The sequence below is a fragment of the Dipodomys merriami genome, unplaced genomic scaffold, assembly GCF_024711535.1.
Source record: "Dipodomys merriami isolate MVZ:Mamm:240054 unplaced genomic scaffold, mDipMer1.0.p SCAF_78, whole genome shotgun sequence".
Taxonomy (NCBI): Eukaryota; Metazoa; Chordata; class Mammalia; order Rodentia; family Heteromyidae; genus Dipodomys; species Dipodomys merriami.
The window spans coordinates 4,486,692-4,506,643 of record NW_027206379.1 but is presented as its reverse complement, the minus strand read 5'-3'; the positions used below and the strand labels follow the sequence as shown (position 1 = coordinate 4,506,643).

The window sequence follows — 19,952 nt, the reverse complement described above, 5'->3', positions numbered from 1 at the left end:
AGGTACCTCATCACCCCATCCACCCCCCCCCCCAAAAAAAAAGAGCAAAGCAAAACAAACCACATATCTAGCAGAGAATAGATTCCAAAAGGAGCTGCTTTGTCCAATACACTGGCCATCCGGGGCCATTTACCTGTAGATTACACGGACACTCCTGAAAAGTTCACTTCCTCGCTGGGCGGGCCTTTTCAAGGTGTCACAGCAAGTACCCTCCCCAGCTGCCCACGGGCAGCACGAGGGCTAGGGATCCAGAACGCCATGTCTGCGGTGAGCTGGGGACGGGGAGAGGCAGAGGGGTCTGGAGCCCCTCGGCGCTGCACCCCGCTGATGACGAGCCCCCCCCCCTCGGCCCCCAGTGTGTGTGGGTGAGACACCCAGAACTTTCCCTGTCACCTCCAGTGGCTGGCTGGTTGCGGTGGAGTGCGCGCCCCGCATCCGCTGGTGCCTGCGCTCAGGGAGGCCGGCGGACCCCACGCCCGCGGGAGGATGGGGGGAAAGGGGGTCTGCGCCCCAGGACGCGGGGCGGGCGCGGCGGACTCCACACCCGCGGGAGGATGACGGGGGGGGGGCTGGGGGGGGCTGCGCCCCAGGATGCGGGGCAGGCGCGGCGGACTCCACACCCGCGGGAGGATGACGGGGGGCGGGGGCTGGGGGTGCTGCGCCCCAGGACGCCGGGCAGACGCGGTGTGCCGGGCTGCGCGGCGGGCAGGTGCTCGGGCCCGGAGAAGCCACCCCGGCGCTGGTCCGGGTGACCTCCCCGAAGACGCGCGGGGACCCCTCCGCACTGGGGCCCGGGCCGGCCGCCAGGACCGCGGCGCGCGTGGGAAGGGCGGGAGAGGCTCGGCTTCCAGGAGGGCTCCAGCGGTTCCCAGCCGCGGGCGCAAGACGGGCCCGGGGGGGCCCCGAGCCCCACGGAGGCTCGGGAGGCCCTCGTGCGGGCCCCGCGCACCCCGTAGCCGCGAGCGCGGGGCCGTGGGTCCTCTCCCCCGCCCCCTCGCCCCGGGCGGCGCATCCCGGGGACCCCGGCCCGGGCGGCCCCCGGCGGGAGGCGGGGAGGGGGCGGGGCCGGCCGCGGCCGCGGGCGGGGCCTTCCGGGGCGGGGCCTCGGCGGCCTATAAGTGGCGCGGCGCGGGGCGCGCGCCCGGCCGCAGAGCGAGCGCGCAGCAGCCGCGGAGCGACCCTCGCCCGAGCGCCAGGCCTCGCGCGCTTGCGTAGCCGCAGCCCGCTCGCCGCCCGGCCCCGCTCCGCCGCTCGCCGCCCGGCCCCGCTCCGCCGCAGCCCGCGCCGCCATGGGGGTGGAGGGCTGTACCAAGTGCATCAAGTACCTGCTCTTCGTCTTCAATTTCGTCTTCTGGGTGAGCGGCGGGCGCGGGGCGGGGGCCGCGCGGACGACAACTTGCGGGGCCACCTGTGGGCGCGGGCCCGGGGCCGCCGCCCCCCTTCCCGGCGGCGGGGTCGGGGGGAGGGCCGGGCTTCGGGCCTCGGCGCGGCGCGGCCCTGCCCCGCGGCCCGGCCCCGCTACTCGCGGGTGACGACAGCCGGCCGCGGCCTCGCAGCCCGCGCCCCGCGGCGGCGGCGGCGGCGATGGGGCGGGCCTCGCGACCCCCCACGCGGCGCCGAGCCTGGGCCGCCCGGACCACCCTGCGCCGCCCGCGGGGAGGGGGCCGGGCGGGGCGGGGCGCCCCGGAGCCCCGCCCCATGAGCTCATCCGGCCACCGCCCCTGCTGGGGGGGGGCGGCCCGAGCCCCGGGGACGTCCGCCCCGTCGATCCCACCCCACTCACCCCCCGGTCTGCCCGGCCTCGGTGGGGGCCGCGCGCGCCCCGGCCGCCGGGGGCCGAGCTCCCCTCCGCACCCACACACATTCCAGCCCGGGGCTGGCTGCCGGGGCTCCGCGGCCCGGGAGGCCCGGGGAGGAGGCCCCACAGAGCCCCCGAGCCGAGCCCAGCGCTGGCTTTGAAGCGGGGTTTCCGCTCACGGGTAATCTTGGGGTGCAAACTTGGTGTTTAGGAGGATCTCCCCGGGGGGTATCTGAGTGGAGCAGTAATCCCCCCCCCCCACCTAGGGTGCTGTCCGTTGCCTTTGGTTTCCATTTCCTGTGGGTGAAAGATTTGGAGAGGGGCGGAGACTGCCCAGCTCCCCTGGGATTGAGAGTGGTGTTGCTCCTCCCCCCCCACCCCCCTCACCCCCGGGGCAGGGCTGTTACCCATGGCCGGGCTCCCCTGGCTGCCTCTCCTCCCACGGGGAGCCGCCGCCGGGCTGCATCCTGGCAGCCTTCCACTCCCAAGTTGAGGCCGGGAGGGTAAACTTTCAACGCGGGCCCTGGAGTGTGTGGGACTGGGGACATCTGTTTTCCATCTGGAGGCAGAGGATCCCAGGGCCGGTCTAGGGGCAGTGACATATTTGGGGTGGGGAGACTGGACGGAACTTCCCAAGCCAGGCTGTGCTTCCTGGCCTGCCACCCTGCCAGAGGGGGCCAGAGGGGGCCAGAGGGGCACAGGAGCACCGGGAGTCTGCTTCCAGCAGCGCTTGCCTGCCCTGGCCCAGGCTCGTCCCGGTGCCCCTCTCCCAACCACGGGGAGCTGAGGCCAGGTAGGACTGCCTCCTTCTTTTGCCCTCTGAGCTGTGTCAGCCCTGGAGGCCCATCCACCTGCCCTAGCTGAGAGGGCCCCCAGGCCTCCTGGGAGTCAGGCCTGGGTGAGGCAGTTTCCCTGGCAGCTGGGGTGGGGCACAGCCCTGGGGGCACTTCTTATTGAGGTCTCTGGTGGCCTCTCCCAGAGCTCGCCCGTGCAGAGCTGTGAAAAACATAGATCTCTCCCTGCAAGACTGGACTCTCGTGCTCATTCCAGCTCTGCAGGGTGGTCAGGATACGGCGCAGAGCCAGGAACTGGTGAGCACCACCCTGGCAGAGGTGCCGCCCCTCCCCGTGGGCCTGTCCCTAGCTGAGAACACCATGGTGCCCTAGAGTTAAGCCTCAGTGGAGCCCCACCCTACTGTGCGGGTTCTTGGAGGCCCTCAGGGTCCCTGCCTCCTGGGGCCATGGGCAGATGAGCTAATGCGCCTGAGTGGGTACGAGGAGCTTGGCGCAGGAAGCTCCAGGAAATGGATGTTGGGCACCATATCCAGAGGGATCTCCACCAAGGAGAGCCGGGCCATGTTGTGGGAAGCACTTGAGGAAGGGGCACGGGCTGAGAGTAAACACAGGGTGCTGTGAATGTCTGGATGGCACTTTTGGAAAGTTTGTAGAGAAAAATAGCTTTGATTGGTGTGGGCACCAGCCTGCTTCTCAGAGGAGGAGAGGGAGGAGGAGGAGGGGGAGCACCTGTTCTTACCCGGACAGTAGCAGGAACACTCCCTTAAGCTGCCTGCATTCTGTGCTGTGACCTGAGGCCTTGGGCAACATGGTGCCCGGGGCCTGCTCTGCCCAGAGCCTGCCTGCTGCTTTGGGGCCAGTAGATTGTCCTGAGCTCCCCAGCTGGGTGGACAGGAGGCAGAGCAGGAAGAGGAGCAGCAGGCCACAGAGTAGGGTGGGTCTGTGAATTGGCCAAAGACCCTCATACCTGACACCACTGGGAACAGCGAGGAAAGCCGCACTCCCATGCCACGCCAGCCTGTGTCCTGGGCCAGGTGACGAGCCTGGGGCAGGGACCTCGTGTTCCTCACATGCGGAATGAGTGCGACCCTGGGCTCCTCCACGAGGCCGGCCCGGGGTCCTGGGAGAGTTGCTGCTCAGTCTCCATCCCAAAGAGGCCCATGGCCCTGCTCGGTGTGGCTGGCGGCTGCCTTCTAGTGGCAAGGCAGCGGATCCAGCGCCAGGAGCCGAGGGGCAGCCCTCCTCCCTGGCAGTCGGTTCCCCGCTCTAGACAGCACATGACTGTCTTGTCACCTCCCAGTCTGCCCGCCTTCCTAAGAGGGGCTGGGGGCAGGGACTTCCTGCACCTGGTTTCAGGGGTGAGGGGACTTCCTCTGGTGCCCCAGGCTGTCTGACTTTTGGCCCAGCTTTGAGTAAAGGACAGTTGGGACAGCCTAGGAAGAGGAAGTCTGTGGTTTGCAAAGCCTCAGTCAGGGTGTCTGGGAAATGAGGGGCAAGGAGGTCCTGGACCCCAGGAATCCATAGCAGCTCCCAGTGGGCCCCCAATGCGTTCCAGGGCTTGCAAAGCCCCATCCCCCCATCCCAGCTCATCTCCAGAATGAGGTTCCCCCTAATCTGCTTCCAAGCTAGCTGAGGAGGCTCCTCCCTGCCAACCACCCAGCATCTGGAATCCAACTGAGGGGAGGAGCCTCTGTCACGAAATAATAGAGTCCAGGCACCTGTGGGGAAGCTGCAGTCACCCCTGCACCCACGGGTCTGGGAGAAGGGCCTGTCACCCTGTTGCTGACAGGAAGGCCAGACCAGACACGCATGCAGTGTGCTGGGCAGCTCCCGGGGACCGGCCTTGTTCTGGGGACTCCTCCAGAACTGGTCTCATCCAGGCTTAGTCTAGGAGCCTTTTCCTGCCCTGCGGGAGGTGCTGGCATATGCCAAGTTCCAGCCTGAGCTACTCTGTCTGGCCGGCAGTGGGTGAGGGACTGAGCCGCCTGGGACCCCTTGGGTCCTCCAGGTGGACCTGGCTGCATTGCTGTTAATTTTTAATTTTGTGGGTTTTGTTTTTTTTCTGGTTGGTCGTGGGGCTTGAAGCCTGGGCTTGGGCACTGACCCTGCACTCTTCAGCGCTCTACTGTTTGAGCCACAGCACCACTTCCAGTTTTCGAGTGGTTTGTTAGAGACAAGAGTCTCACCGACTTTCCTGCCCAGGCTGGCTTTGAACTGTGATCCTCAGATCTCAGCCTCCTGATGACAGGTGTGAGCCACGGGCACCCAGCTTTTGTGGTTCTTAAGAAAGTGATTTACAGAGAAGGGTTACAGTTACATAAGTCAGGCGAAGAGTAAATTACTGTCTAGACCATGTCACCCTTTCCTCTAGTTCTCCCAGTGTCCCCTTCTGTCCCAACCCACCTGTTGGATGGTTCATCCTCAACATAGCATCTAGTGAGGGCCAGTGCAGCATTGTTCGCCTTTGTTCCTCCATTTCTTTTTGGGTCTGGCTGTGGGGCCTGAACTCTGGGCCTTGGAGCTGCTCTTCAGCTCAAGGCTAGTGCTCTACCACTTGAGCCACAGTGCCACTTCCGGCTTTTTTTCTTTCCAGGGCCTCATGCATGCAAGGCAAGCGCGCTCTACCACTGAGCCACCCTCCCAGCCCCTGTCCCTCCATTTCTGTACCTGCTCACCTTCCCAAAGACAGATAAATGAACAAAAGAAAAACTACAACAGAGAAAAACACTTCTCTTTCCCGTTTCCTGGAGCTCATTTCAGGTCTAGCTTTTTTTTTTTTTTTTTCAGGCAGGAAAAGAAGTTTATTTACTGAACCACTGCCCCCACCATGCATGGTGGAGAAACATGGCTGAAAAGGGAAAGGGGGTGGGGGAGGAGAGGGCAAAAAGGGCTTTTTTTTTTTTTTTTTTTTTTTTTTGCGGGGAATCCTTATAGTCGGTGGCTTGCTGAAGGGGCTGCCCGGAGCTGGTCTGTACTTGATTCTCAGCCAGCGCGTGGCCATCCCCGGTGGTCAAAGAGTGGAGTGGTCAGTGGGCCCCTGCCCTGCTAGCCAAGTGTGAGGCGGGGAGGTCTGGTGAGCGCCTGGCACCGCTAGGCACAAGAATGAGGGCCCTGCACCGCCGCCCGGCTGGGAGCTCAGAGCCTGAGCCGCCCAGTGGGACCCTAGGTGTGGGAGGTACCCTGTGCGAGAGGTAGAGCTGGTCAGCCTCCGGCCTGCCAGATCTCCTGGTGTGTGTGTGGCCGGGGGGGGGGGGGGGGCGCTGCCACCTATCACCGCTGCCCCTGGCTCTCTACCGGAGGTGTGGCCCTGCCTGGGCTGTTGGGAAGTGTTTTCCTCTGCCCTCCCATCAGGGGTTCTGAGCTGCTGTCAGACCCCCCCATCAATCCCCCTGGGGCTCCCCCCTCCTGGGACAGGTGACCTGTCCCAGGTGGGAGCAACTTTGCCACATGGGTGCTATAGTGGGTGACACCAGGCCTGCCGGGCTTCCCCCATTACCGCTGTCCCTGTCTCCTGTCGGCCACCCTCAGTGCCAGGCTCCAGGCCAGCTTTTGGTGCCAGTTTGCACATGGGTTCACACGTCTACCCCTTAGGGCATGGGACAGGGGCAGGCCTGGGGTCCGGCAGGCCCTTCCTTGCCTCTCCACCTGGGAACTAGGGTGGATATGCAGTCTGGCTCCCTGACTCACTTCCCAGTGCCCCCAGCAGCGGAGCTGTCTTCTGCAGCTTGTGCACGTGTCCTGGCCCCCATGTCCCTGGCCTGCCTGTGGGGCCTGGGTCCTTACTGTGACACCTATTTATAACCACGGGGCCGGCGCTTCCTGAGGCAAAGGGCCTTGTGAGCAGCGCTGTGCTTCCTGGCGAGATGAAGATTCCTGCCCTTCCCTCCAACTTCCTTCCCGCCTGAGCGGTCTAGGGCTCTGGAGTGAGGCCAGGATGGGGTCCTGGGGCAGCAGCCCACCTCCTGGGAGGGCCTGAGAAGGGCTCTGTGTCCCTGGGGAGGATCTGACATTCCCAACCTCCACCCTAGTGCCAGGAGCTGTCCTTGTGGTGGGTGGGACATGGGCCAGCAGCCTGCTAGACCCCAAGCCCCTCCCTGCACCCTCTAGCTTTGTCACCCCCACTGTTCCCTTCAGCCCTTTGGCCTCCTCCCTAGCCAATGCAGGCACTCTGGGAAACTCCCTCCCTGCTTCTGCTCCTCAGTCCTTTCTGGTGCTTTTACAAGCTGGGCTCACCTCCCTGCCCACCCACCCAGGGCAGCAGCCAGTGAGCACCGACTGCAAGTCCCACCTCAGGCCCTTGGTCTTCCCCTCCCACACAACCCCCTCTGGAAAAGAAGGGCCTGGACCACTGACTGGGGAGTTGTCCTTGCTACCACTGAAATGTGCTGCAGGCTTGGGGTGAGCCCTGCCCCTCCTGGTGGGGTGGGGGGAGGGATGTCTGCTGAAGTGGAGAGACTTTGGGGAGCCCCACTCCCAGCTGATTCAGGGCGGGCAGCTGTGTTGGGCCCACTGACTTTTAGCTGCTTCTGGGACACAAGCTGTCTGGGCAGGGACCCGGGGTGCTCAGTGGCCCCCCCCCATGTTAGAATTGAGGTTACCTATGCTCAAGAAGGAGGAAGAAACAACATCTTTCATAGAGTTCTGAAAACTTTCTGTTCCTTTGTCTGAACATGGGCAGGAGCCAGGACTTTGTACCTGGACGCTCCTCCCTCCTCACCCCCAGCAGGAGAATCCTGGGGTACAGGGGTCTCTGAGGACATGAGGGTGGAGGGTTGTGTCCCACGGGTGAGCTCTGGGCAGTCTCATGACCTGCGTGGATGAATGAAGACATCTGGGGTTTGCTCTGTTTTATGAGCCCGCAGTGGCCACGCTGCTGTCAGGAGCGAGGTCTCTGGGCATCCTGGGTAGCATGGAAGTGGGAAGGGCCTGAGATCTTCCAGCTACAGGACTAGCAGCCAGGGCTGTGGTCGCCCTTGACCTTCGTGCCTGGGTCCCTGCCAGCACTGCATCCTCCCCAGATAAAACTCTTCACAGTTACTGCAGTCCCTTCTTTGTTGTCTTCCGAGGCCCAGCCTGTCCAGGTGCTGGCTGGATGTTGGGTTCCCACCTGGGAAAGGGCTAGGAGTAGGCGGACAGCTTCCTCCTGCCTCCAGTGCACGCCTCTGATGTGGGGAATTTTAATTAAACAGATTTATTTGCATGACATGGACACAGCACAAATGTATGTTTAGAGCGCACATCTGAGTAAGTTTTGACACATTTATACCCTGTGAAACCATCACCACCCAGAGAGTGAGTGTACCCTCCAAGTGTCCTGGTGGGAGGGGCCTGGAGCTCTTGGAGATACCTCGCCTCCCTCCCAGACCAGCTGCTGGGCTGTCCTCCTCACTGGGCTGTTTGTCACTGAGCTGTCTCAAGGACATTTGCATTTCTACTGCTCCCGCGTCAATGGAGTCTGAGTTGCACACTCTTTTGTTCTTTACTCTGTGATTTTCAGGGGTTTCCAGGCCACCCTGGGGTTCCTCTCCTCTTCACTGGGAGGATTCTGGCCCCCAGGTGGGCTGCTAGGACTGGCTGGGCCTGGTCAGCCACCGCACAGGATATAGGGGCTGTTCCCAGTACCCAGCTCTGGGTGTGGGTGGCGGGGGGAGGTGGGGCCGGGGAGGTGAGGGCCCCCAGCTGCATGGCCGGATGCCCAGGGGTGCAGTTTCCTTCGGTGCTTCAGCACCCTCTATCTGGGTTGAATGCCTGTCCTATCTGTTGCTCATCTTTTCAATAGTGTAGAGTTTTGGAAATTACATGTTCTTGTTGTGTTGTTAATTGGAGACAAGAGTTTCATGGAGTTATCTGCCCCAGCTGGCTTTGAACCATGATCCTCAGATCTCAGCCTCCTGAGTAGCTAGGATGACAGGCGTGAGCGACAGGTCTCCGGCTTCCATGTATGTTTTGACCACCTGTCCTTCGTTAGAAACTTGCCCGTCTGGCTATGTGTGTGTGTTGAGCACGTGTGCATGTGTGAATGCGTGCATGTACACCTACGGGTATTATGAGGAGTAGGTTTATTTCCAGCCTCTTAGGAGGTTACAGTACTGCTTGTGTCATTCCACTCTTCAGATGTTTAGATGAGTATGTGAGGACTCCTGTGTCCTCACTGCTGTGGGTCCTTGCTGGGGGCCTGGCCTTGTCCTGGAGGGACTGTTCAGGGGCAGGAGAGCTAGTGGTTGGTCCAGTGTCTGCCTTCCTGCATCCCCTCCATCGTTCTGGTTGTCCCTGGAACAGTGAGACACGCCTCCCCCTCCCCTCTTCCCAGCTGCCCTGTCATTCTGGTAGAAGGCAAGATAGGCCAGGTTCATAGGCCTGGGCTTGAAGGGCTGGGCCTAGGGCTTATCTGGAGGCTGGCTCCCCTCCCAGGTCCACGCTGGAAGCCGAGGCTTGTCCAGAGCCATGATGGCAGGCTTGGGAGTTGGGCGCAGTCTTGTCTTCTCTCATGTGTCCCCAACTCCTCACAGGACGGTCCCTGCCCAGCCAGGGGGAGGGCCTGGGACCTCCTTCTGCAGCTCCAGCCAGGCACATCACAGCATCTCCTGCTGGGCTGCTTCCCAGGTGGGCATTTGGAGGCACAGGAAGACCTTGACCTGCCAGTTGACCCTACAGCCTATGTGGCTGAGTCAGTCTGCAACCAGGCCTCTGTGACCACAGGGAGGGGCTGGGGCTTCCTCTACCACCCCCTCCTGTCCTGTGACTTCAGAATACCCCCTGGACCAAAGCCACAGAGGAAGCCAGGGCTACTGGGTGATTCTCAGCCTCCTCCTGGAGCCCCAGAGGACAGCCAGCTCAGGAGGGGCCTAGCCCAGCCCCCTGGGCCCTTCTGCTGCCTTCCAGCCTCCCCAGGGCTAAACACAGACCCTCCCTGCCCTCTGAGGGTGGACAGGCGCATGAGTACAGGGAGCTGTCCTTTCTGTGGGGCTCCAGCATGAAGCAGGGCCAGCCTGTACACTGAGGGGCTGCCCAGGGTCCAGGAGCAGTAGGCCTCATCCCTCCCCACACCGCGGTACCCAGTACCCGGCTGCCACTTACGTAAGAGCAGCCCCAGCTCCAGACAACTGGGGTGAGGTCAGACCGGGCAGGGGAGGGGAGGGGAGGGGAGGCTGGCTTAGACCCATCGCTCTTCTGTGTCCTGGTCAGCCTGCCTGGGGTTCCCAGGGCTACTCTGAGTTTTCCTTGTTGACAACCCATTGGTGACAGTCAAGTATAAACCCCCAGTGCTCTTCCCCCTCCCCCCGCCCCCCACGTCGGTCCTGGGCTTGAACTCAGGGCCTGGGTGCTGTGCTGTCCCTGAGTGTTTTTTTGTTTTTGTTCAAGGCTAGCACTTTACCACTTGAGTCACAGCACGACTTCTGGCTTTTTCTGTGTATGTGGCACTGAGGAATCGAACCCAGGGCTTCTATGCTAGGCCAGTGCTCTACCACTGAGCCACCTTCCCAGCTTGCTGCTGCAGGAGCTGTAGCTAAGATACCGAGTGCTTTTCTCTGGCCTTAGATGGCTGCTGCTTCCATTTCCCTGACCAGCAGCCCTGTGTGGGTCCCTGTGTGGGTGTGCCGTTGCCCCCTGCACAGAACAGGGTGGGCTTTGCTCCTGGTAGCCTGGTAGCTCCTGGTAGTCCTCCTACCCAGCTGAAGCAACGTGTTCCTTGGCACCGGAGGCTGGAGGGAGGAAGGAGCCCTGCGAGCCTGGCCCTCCCTGGGGGTGGTGTGGGGGAGGGCAGAGCTCAAGACCGAGGGAGCCAGGCTGTGGGCCCCGCTCCTTAGCAGGACCTTTGCCCTGTGTGGGGGCGGAACAGCAGGTCTGTGGGACCAGGTGCCAGTGGCACTGCCAGCAGCACTCTCTCTGTGCCTCCTGCCTGCCCCTCCCCCCTCCATCATTGCTTGAGGACATGGCCCTCCACTGTGACCTGGGGCCCAGAAAGGATCAATTGTTCTGTGTCCCCCCCCACCCCCCGGGGCTGCCCCAGAGAGGAACTGTGGGCCATGTTTAACTCCTGGGGCCTGGAGGGAAAGCAGGCAGAATCAAGGGGACCCATCCCCTCTGCCTTCTGTGCCCCAGAGGCCCCCCCCCCCAGGGCCCATCCTCTTGGCTAATGATAACAATAGTCACTTATTTGTTTTTTTTTTTGCCAGTCCTGGGGCTTGAACTCAGGGCCTGGGCACTGTCCCCAAACTGCTTTTGCTTAAGGCTAGCAGTCTATCACTGGAGCCACAGCACCACTTCCAGCCTTTTCTGTGTATGTGGTGCTGAGGAATGGAACCCAGGGCTTCATGTATGCTAGGCCATCACTCTACCACTGAGCCACCTTCCCAGCCCACTTCTCAGCCCACTTCTCAGCGGTCACTTCTCTGCCAGATGACAAGCCATTGAGGGCCCCCTTCACCTTGAGCCTGTCTCGCGTCTGCCTTCTTGAGCACAAGCCCCTCCCAGCCCTGATACCCGGCTATCTGGGAGCCTCTGTCATGAGGATGGCAGCTGCTGTTGTCTGTCCTTCAGCATCTGGGGTGCCACCAGGCCCTGGGCATGGGTCAGATCACTTCTCTGGCAGACTTGACCTCCACACCATGAGAGTCCTGCACCCACCCCCAGTCTCCAAACAAGCTCTGGACTTGGTGTGAGGCACCTGGCGTGGGGGTGAGGGGCTGGCCTTCCCTGGTGCCACACTTAGAAGACAAAGGCCGAGTCAGCTGAGAACTGGAGATGAATTATTTTGTATGTGTCCATGTGGTATTTGGCACACTTAGGACTGGGGAAGGCTCTTCCTTGTTCATCTGGAGTGCAGACTTAATGAGGTGTCTTGCACCTAATTTGGAACCACAAAGTCAGATGCATGGGCTTCTCAATGGTGACGCCAGTCTGCTCTTTCTCTAGCTGGCCGGAGGCGTGATTTTGGGCGTGGCCTTATGGCTGCGCCACGACCCGCAGACCACCAGCCTGCTCTACCTGGAACTGGGAGACCGGCCAGCACCCAGTACCTTCTATGTGGGTGAGTGACTTGGGTATGAGGGTGGACGTAGCCCAGAGCTGGGGGCTGCTGACCTGGTCATCCAGTAGGCAGGGACTGAGGCCTGGGCAGGAGTGGGGAGTGGTCTCTAGGGGGGGGGGGCGGTAGGCCCTGCATCTGGAGGAGGCAGGGTCTGAGGCCGGTGGATGGAGCATCCAAACTGGGCCACTGGCTTGGAGTGCTAGGCTGGGGTTGACCTGTGCTGAGCAGGCAGGTGGCTGCTGGAGACCCCACTGGAGCAATAGGCCAGGCAGAATGGCGGCCGGACCAGAGCCTCTGGAGATCTTATTTTAACCTGGGTATTTCTGGGAAGGCTCCCGGGTGGGTGGGGCCGAATGCCTGGACCGAGGCTGAGGCAGTCCCCTCCCGCCCACGCAGGCCGCCACACCTCAGCCTTATTAGGAGGCTGCTGCTGACCGAGGCTGACAAAGCCTCCCTCATCCCCTCGGTGGAGGCGGGGTGGAGGGCGGGGCCTGGCATCCTGTAAGCTCTACAAGTGTTTGGAAGATGTTCTGCCCTTTAAAGGAGGGGCCCCTGGCCCAGGGCTCCCCGCTGGGCCTGCTGTGGGTCCTCCATCTCCTGTGGCTCTGGAAGGGGCCTTCCTTTCCCCTCAGGTTGGGCTGCAGGCCTGGCTGCTGCGTGTGGGCTAGGAATGCCCGGTGCCGTCCTCCCTGTCCGGCTCAGGAGTTCCCCTGGGCTGCTGTTCCTCTGGCCCTGGCCCTGCCTGTGGTCCTGGACAGAAAGCTGGAGACCCACGGCAGGACTGTAGGAGGAAGCCGCGCCCGCCTTTAGGACTCGCGGAGTACTCCATACCAACACCCCCATCAACAGACCTGTTAGCTCTGCCTCGGCTCCCCAGGAGCAGGCGCGGGGAGGTAGGGCACCGCTGAGCCAGAGTCTGTCCTGGAGACCCCTTGCTGGCCTTGAGCTCTCCTGAGACGTCAGCCGCTTTCGGGATTCCGAGGAATCTAGCAACCAGGGCCTTTCTCTTAACGGCCAACACCTGAGCCGGTGCCGTGGACCGGTGTCCAGGAAAGGCAGCCTCGGGCACCGCTCTCCTGTCCAGGCTGGGCGGCACTGGATGGATTTTCAGGGCAGGGAGTTTGGCTACAGCCCCATGGCAAGAGCAGCTTCTAAGTCTCCTGTGGTGGGACAGGAGCAGGAGGTTCTCCACTCTTGGTGAGGCTGACTGCAGGGGACGGGCTAGGTGAGGGCAGGGGTGACTGACGGGCCTCATGGAGGGCCACAGCTCCTTCGGGCTCCTTCCTGTGCCCTGGACACCCCTGGGGGGCGTGCTCTGTGGCCCCAGGGAGTGTGGCATTGGGAAGCTCTCTGGCGCCATGTTCTTACGGGGGCCGCCCGGTTCTGGCACCAGCTAGCCAGCTGCCTCTTCTCAGCGTGGGGACTGGGACGACCCCAGGTGTTGCCCCACTGGGCAGGGCCTGCCATCCCCGGCCTGGCACCAAGTCCCTGCCCGTCCTGAGTTGTCCTTCTGGATTGAGCTCCCTGTTGCTCCCGGGCTGGGCTGCGAGGAGCAGATGTGGTCCTGACAAAAGGCTCTTTGTCCAGTGCTGGGAAGAAGGCTGAGTTGGCCAACTCGCCCAGCACCCCGGGGAGCTGCGGAGAGATCTGGGCCTTGGAGGGGCTGAGGCGACCCTGGTTGGGTGCAGGCCTCCTGTGTCCAGGAGGAGTGGAACCCTCGGGCCCCAGCATCACCTGGGAGAGTCCGGCCTGACCCCAGGAGGCCGCCACCTCTGGAGGCTGAGCTTGCCGGGTTGGAGGGTCACCTGCCAGGTGTCCCTGGTGAGAGAGTTCCCTGGGTCAGCATGCTCAGTGCCTGCCAGAGAAGGCCAGGCCCCAGCCTAGTCCATTTCAGAGCCTGGCAGGGATTCCAGCCCTGGCTCCCTCTCCCCTAGGCTGGCCAGGCAGAGGACAATGGGCCTGGCTTTGAGCGGGGAGGCTTGGGCTGCCCTGCCGCGTTGCCCTGGAGACTGGGAGGTGGGCTGGGCCTGCTGAGACCCTGTGGCCTTTCCCAAGGTTTGGGGGGCGGGGGGGGCGCTCCATGCAGGGACAGGGCCGGGCTAGGCTGCCTGGGCTTGTGGTGCCCCTACCCTGCAGTGGCCCCATTCTTCCGTAGGAGCCCCCTACCCTCAGGATGGAGCTTCATATCCAGCTGAGCCACAGGAACGCATACAGCTGAACCTGGCACCCTAAGCAGGGGCACACGGGGCAGGCTGCTGTGTGGGTCAGGGACGGGCCTGCCCCCTCACTCCCCACACCGTGCGGTACACGGAGGTGGCGTGGCCCTTCCAGCCTCGGCACCATGGCCCAGGGGTTCGGTGTCCGCACGCTGGATGTCTCTGGAGCTCGGATGGCTGCCCTCTCTGTGCATTTAGGCACTGCTCAATCCTAGCGCTGCTGTTGTGGTACGGGGGACACTGAGGCACAGAGCAGAGCCTGTCTCATACCCTCCTGCTCACGCCTGTCTCCCTCCGCAGGCATCTACATCCTCATTGCTGTGGGGGCTGTGATGATGTTCGTGGGCTTCCTGGGCTGCTATGGCGCCATCCAGGAGTCCCAGTGCCTGCTGGGGACGGTAAGCTGTGTCCGGCCTGGGGAGGGGTCTCCAGCTGGCCCTGGAGGAAGGGGGTGGCCAGAGCGGGAACCAGCACAGACCCAGGGGCCGTGGTCCAGCTCACGAACCTCTGATGCGGCCCTGCCTACCAGAGGCCAGCTGGCCACCTCAGCACCTTCTCTTTGGTTTTCCTATTTGGTTTGTAAATTAAGTCTTTGGTCTGTGGTTGGTATCTTGTGTGGCTCTCGAGGCTGAGTTCCAAAGAAGACTCTTCCCTTTCTTTACAAATAGCCACCGACAACATAAGTACTGAGTGGCACCCCAAGGTCACACCAGCTTCTGGTGGAAACAGCGGCACCCAGATGAGTTATCCAGGGCTGGCCAGCTTGGGGGTGGGGGTGGGGAGCCTGCCATTGTCCCCAGGTGGGGAAGCAGGTATGCTCAGGTTCTCATCCTCCTAGGGAGCAGGGGAAAGGGAAGGTGGGTCACTGTTGGGGTTCACTGCTGCTGGTGCCTTCCAAAGAGCTGCAGCCCCAGGACTTGCCACCTGTAGGCTGTCTCCCCCTGCCCCAGGCCCTGTCCTGGCTCTAGTCCTTTCCTGAGTAGAGGGCCCCTTGCTGTCCTGGGGCCCTGTCCACAGCCCTCCCCTCTGTGTCCCCAGTTCTTCACCTGCCTTGTGATCCTCTTTGCCTGTGAGGTGGCCGCTGGTATCTGGGGCTTTGTTAACAAAGACCAGGTAAGCCTGGAGCTCCAGGAAGCTGCATGGGTTGTGGGCAGTGAGTCAGCCCAGCCCAGGGTTTTCAGGGTGCACTGGGGACCCTGTGGGGGAGGCAGCACTGGGCCAAGCACAGGGGAGGCTCTGTGCCCTTCTGGGGGGATAGTTCCCGGCTGCACGCCACCACACTTCTCCCCAGATTGCCAAGGACGTGAAGCAGTTCTACGACCAAGCCCTGCAGCAGGCTGTGGTGGATGACGATGCCAATAACGCCAAGGCTGTGGTGAAGACTTTCCACGAGACGGTGCGGCAGGGCTGGGGGCTGCGGTTGGGGGTGCGGCCCCGGGCTCAGGCTGGGATTGGGGGTGTGGTCAGGCTGCAGTCCCTGAGGGGCCGGGGTTGGGGCATCACCTTTATCGACAAGGCTTCTGCAGAGCAGTCCTCAGGAATAGAAGGGGACCTGGCCAGGTGATCTGGGTGACTCAGCTCCCCGGCTAGGGGCTCAGCGGGTGTCCCAGCAGCTTTGCCAGGCAGGGGGAGGAAGGGGGCTCCAGTCCATTTGGGGAGGCACTGTGGTATGTGTCCTCCACTTCTATCTCCTGTCCGCGGAGCTCGGGCTATTCTTGCTATGTGCCAAGAGCTCACTTGCAGCTTCCTTTGATCTCCACAGCTCAACTGCTGTGGCTCGAGTACGCTGACCACACTGACCACTTCGGTGCTGAGGAACAACCTGTGTCCCACAGGCAACAACTTCTTCACCAACATCATGGAGGTGCCTAGGGCCCAGTGGGGCGGGCAGCACTGGGCTGTGACGGGCTGCTGTGCCCAGGGGGGCTGGGTGAGCAAAGCAGGGCCCACACCGCGAGTAGGGTGGCATCTCAGGTGGACTTTGGACTCGTTCCTGACTGCTGTGATGTTGGGGACAGTCGCTTTTTGTGTCTGTCACACCAGCAACTCTAGGATGTACTGATGCCAGTGGTGGCCCAGGCTGCATATCTGGGACTCAGGTTTATTTATAAACGGGTAAAAGATAAGCCCTGGGCAGGGCCCAGCTGCTGCGGGCCCTGAAGCTGACCCAAGGGTTCCCCCTCCCCTGCCACCCCCCCACCCACCCCCAGGGCGACTGCCACCACAAGATTGACGAGCTCTTCTCGGGAAAGCTGTACCTCATCGGCATTGCCGCCATTGTTGTTGCTGTCATCATGGTAAGCTTGAGGGGCCCTGCCATCAGGGGCTGCTGCTCCTCAGACCTGGGGTGCTGACCTCTGCTGCCTGCTCCCCACAGATCTTCGAGATGATCTTGAGCATGGTGCTGTGCTGTGGCATCCGGAATAGCTCTGTGTACTGAGACCCTGCTGGTCCGGTCACAGGGACCCTTGCAGTGCCACCAGAGTGACCGGAGGCTGCCTCGGCCATCACCACCTGTGTATATAACGTATCCGGTATTACTCTGCTACACTTAGCCTTCTCACTTTTGAGGTTTTGTTTTGTTCTGAACTCTCCTGTTAACTTTGGGGCTGATGTCACATGTAGGTGGCTGTGAGGGTAGAGCTAACCGGGGCCCTGGAGACTCTGCTTCAGGGATCCCGGGGGCTCTGCCTGCTGAGCTAGGCCTATCAAGGCTGCTTGCCCAGAGGGTCCTGTGGCTGAGCTGGGGGCTGTGTGCACCCAATCTGCCCTTCCTGTGGGCTGCACAGCTCCCATCTTTTTAATCCTTGTCCCTTTCCTCCCTCCCCCATTTCGGAGCTGGGTCTGTGAGCACTCTTATATGCCTTCAATGTACTTGTCCTTTCTAACGTGTCACCTTCAACTGTAATTACATCTTAAAACAGTCATTTAATAAAGAAGGAAAAATCAGGCATGCTAATGGGACCATGTAAGACCTCTTCCTGTACCAGTGTCATCCAGGATCCTGAGAGCCCGGTGTGGGCATGGCTCAGCTTGGAATTTTGCCCAAGCAGAGCTGGCCCGGAGGGCCTGTGGGCCGCAGTGAGTGGACAGCTGGATCCCAGGGGAGCAGATGGTGACTGTCCTGTGCCGGTGTCCGGTTCGAAGTCCCTGCCCTGGTGTAAAAGCCCGGCCTTGACTCTCACTTCAGCTGTTGGGATACACTGCTCAGAGACGGGCGGGGCGGGGCGGCCAGGGAGTCCGGCGGGGGTCGCTGCGAGACCCCGCCTCCTCCGGAGCCGAGGGACGGCGGCCCTGCCCCGTTAGAGGCGGTGACGCCAGGACAGGAGGCCGGAGGGGAGGCCGCAGTGCACCCCGAGGTGACGTGGCCCCCGGACTCCCCACTTGCGCTCCGTGCGGAGTGCGCGGTCGGCGCCAGGGGCGGCCTCCCCAGGGCGGGGGGGGGGTGGCTCACCGGGCTGACCGCGGGCAGGGCCTGGCCTCCGCTTCGGGGAGCTGCGGGCCACCTGCCGGGGCCCCGTAACGGAGCCAGCGTGCCGGCTTCCGGCCGGGACCGGAAGTGCCAGGGACGTTCGCGTCCCGCCTGCGCGATGACGAGCTTCCTGCCTGTGGAGACGCTATCACGCGACTTCCGGCAGGCGGCGCTAGAGCCCCACAAGCCCGCGCCGCTGACGCCCTGGAGCTTTGTGGGAGAGCACAGTCCTGGTCCCGCCCCTTCCTCCAGTGCTAGGTCAGTTCCGGGCGCCCGGGGCCACAACGTTAGGCCGCGCGAGGCGGGCGCGCGCGTCGCGTGTCCCAGAATGCCTCGGGAGGCCTCTCGGCGCCTGATGGGAGGTGTAGTTTCTCGGGCGCCGGGGCCTCCGCGTGGGGCGCTCCGGGAACTCGGTTTCCCAGAGGGCCGAACGCGGGTGGGCGGGGGCCGCGGCCCGAGTCCGGTGAGTTCCGGACGCCGCGAGCCCGCGCGGCCCCGGCGGTGAGGAGCCCGGCGTCACGGTGAGCTGGGGACTCAGCTGGGCAGCTGCCCCGCGCGGCGTTGCACTGCGCTGCGCTGCGGGCCCGGCGGACGCGGGGCGGCCCGGGGCGCCGGGCGGAGGCGGCGGGACCCCCGCGCGCCGCCGCCGCGCGCTCACGCTGCCTTCTCTCTCCTCAGCGGGCCCGCGCGCCCGGGAGGCCGCGCCCGTCCCGCACGCCGCCCGTCCCGCACGCCGCTCCTCCCGGCGCACCCCGGGCCGCCGCGCCCGCGGCCTCATGGCCGGCGCCTCCCCGGGCGCGGCCTCCCCGGGCCCGGACGACGACGCCCTGCCTTCGGACTCCGTGTCCCTCAGCGACTCGGACTCCGACGTCAGCCTTGTGGGAGACGCGGAGGTGGCCGCGCTGTCCCCGGAGGGACCTCCCGGGGAGGCCCAGGAGGACTCGGGCACCGAAGAGCCCGCGGAGCCTCCGTCGCCCCCCGCGCCCGTGCGGCCCTTCCACCTGCGCGGCATGAGCTCCGGCTTCTCCGAGCGCAGCCACAGCATCTTCGACGGCCTGGAGGGGGCCGCCCGCGGGGCGCCTCCCCCAGCCCCCCAGACCCGCGCGGACCCCAGTGTGGACTTCAAGCAGCCCCTGGCGCCCCCCGGCCAGCCTCCGGCGAGGCCTCTCAGCAGAGGCCACGGGAGCCCCGGCGCCCCGAGGGCGCCCCCCGTCCCGGACTATGTGGCACACCCCGAGCGCTGGACCAAGTACAGCCTGGAAGATGTGGCTGAGACGAGTGAGCTGGGCAATCGCACTGCCGCCCTGGCCTTCCTGGGCGCCCGGACCCAGGCGGCCCCCGCAGACTTCCTGCCCTCCTTCAACCAGGACCCCTCCAGCAGTGGAGAGGGCAGGGTGGTCTTCACCAAGCCGGTTCGAGCCGAGAGGAAGAGGGTCCTGAGGAAGGAGGGCGTGCTGGGTGCGGGCAGCGAGGGTCCTGTGGAACTGGCCCACCTGGCAGAGCCCGGGCCTGAGGCCGAAGAGTGGACCAGCACCCAGGGGCTGCCAGAGGTAGGGGTGGCACCGGGGGATGCCCACGCGGGGTCCTCACCAGGCCCTCCCGGGGTGGCAGCCGTTGGCTTCCATGGCAGCAAGAAACGGAGCCGGGAGCACTTCCGGAACAGGTGTGGAAGCCCTGAGGGCACAGGGGCTGGGGTGTGAGCCCGGCAGCCAGCCTGGCCACACTGCCGTCACCTGTGCTACCAGGTGCTGGCGTGGCTGGGTGCACAGCACCGCCATCGTGGGAGGGAGAACACCTCCTCAGGAAGGAGCTGGTAAGCTGCCGACAGGGGGCATCAGGCACCAGCAGTCCTGGTGAGGGCTCTGGGCCTGGAGTCGCTGAAGCCCTGCTGTTCCCTAGTGCCCCTGTCTGGGGTCAATAAAAGCTTTGGGTCTTCTTCAGGCTTTGTGTGTGGGTCTGTTTACCCTGGGAGCTCTGTCTGCAGCCGTCTTCCACAGGCAGTGCCTGCCTTATCCAGGCTCACTCATGACTCCGTCTCCATATATAGCCCCTCACTGATGGGTCTGTGGGGACTGGCCTGTAGTTACACGGTTCCCAGCTTTGCCCTGTGTCCCTGGCGTCCTACCTGACCCCATCAGCCTTGGCTCCTGCAGACCACAGGCCTCAAAGGGAGGCTGGGCACATGGGGAGTCCGAGGGGTACATTACAGTACTTGGCCTGTGCACGGGGTGCTGCCGGTGCCATGGGCTGACAAGCTAGGATGTGGGGATTCAGGTTGGTAATCCTGGTGTGCAGGAAAGAAGACAGTACATGATGCGTGAGTCAACTGGGCCAGGTCTGCAGCCCTGGAAAAAGCAGGACCCATCTGGCTGGACCGTGAGCTTGGTGGGTAGTGAGCCCAGCAAGTGTGGCCCCTAATGTTGTGCTAGGTCAGCAGCTGTCAGGGTCAGTGTGGTGTGGAAAACGAAGTGGAGCGCCAGTGCACACTGAGGCAAGGATGGAAGCTAATAGGCAGGGTGGACCCCTGGCCCTCCCTGTGGGAGCAGAGCTGGCCAGCTGGCTCGTGAGCGTCACAAAGAACAAACCAGAACCACTAGAGTTTGAAACAATGGTGTCTTATGGGGCAGAGGGTGGAGCAGGC

General features: G+C 63.4%; 2 protein-coding genes across 2 annotated transcripts; both read left to right on the top strand.

Annotated features, from left to right (window-relative positions):
* The first annotated feature begins 1,164 nt into the window (after positions 1-1,164).
* On the top strand, positions 1,165-16,798 carry Cd81 (CD81 molecule). The gene is made up of 8 exons (XM_070009715.1): positions 1,165-1,355; positions 11,509-11,623; positions 14,140-14,237; positions 14,878-14,952; positions 15,131-15,235; positions 15,602-15,703; positions 16,050-16,136; positions 16,217-16,798. The coding sequence occupies exons 1-8, from the start codon at positions 1,290-1,292 to the stop codon at positions 16,277-16,279; spliced, it is 711 nt and encodes a 236-aa protein (XP_069865816.1). The 5' UTR covers positions 1,165-1,289; the 3' UTR covers positions 16,280-16,798.
* Positions 16,799-17,762: 964 nt separating this feature from the next.
* On the top strand, positions 17,763-19,251 carry Tssc4 (tumor suppressing subtransferable candidate 4). The gene is made up of 2 exons (XM_070009705.1): positions 17,763-17,832; positions 17,990-19,251. Exon 2 carries the CDS (start codon positions 18,088-18,090, stop codon positions 19,009-19,011), a length of 924 nt encoding a protein of 307 aa, XP_069865806.1. The 5' UTR covers positions 17,763-17,832; positions 17,990-18,087; the 3' UTR covers positions 19,012-19,251.
* Positions 19,252-19,952: the final 701 nt, after the last annotated feature.

Coding starts and splice junctions, on each gene's coding strand:
- Tssc4 (XM_070009705.1), top strand. CDS start 18,088: ATGGCCGGCGCCTCCCCGGGCGCGGCCTCCCCGGGCCCGGACGACGAC.
- Cd81 (XM_070009715.1), top strand. CDS start 1,290: ATGGGGGTGGAGGGCTGTACCAAGTGCATCAAGTACCTGCTCTTCGTC. Junction 11,624..14,139: donor ACCCAGTACCTTCTATGTGG/GTGAGTGACTTG, acceptor CTCCCTCCGCAG/GCATCTACATCCTCATTGCT. Junction 16,137..16,216: donor TTGTTGTTGCTGTCATCATG/GTAAGCTTGAGG, acceptor TGCTCCCCACAG/ATCTTCGAGATGATCTTGAG.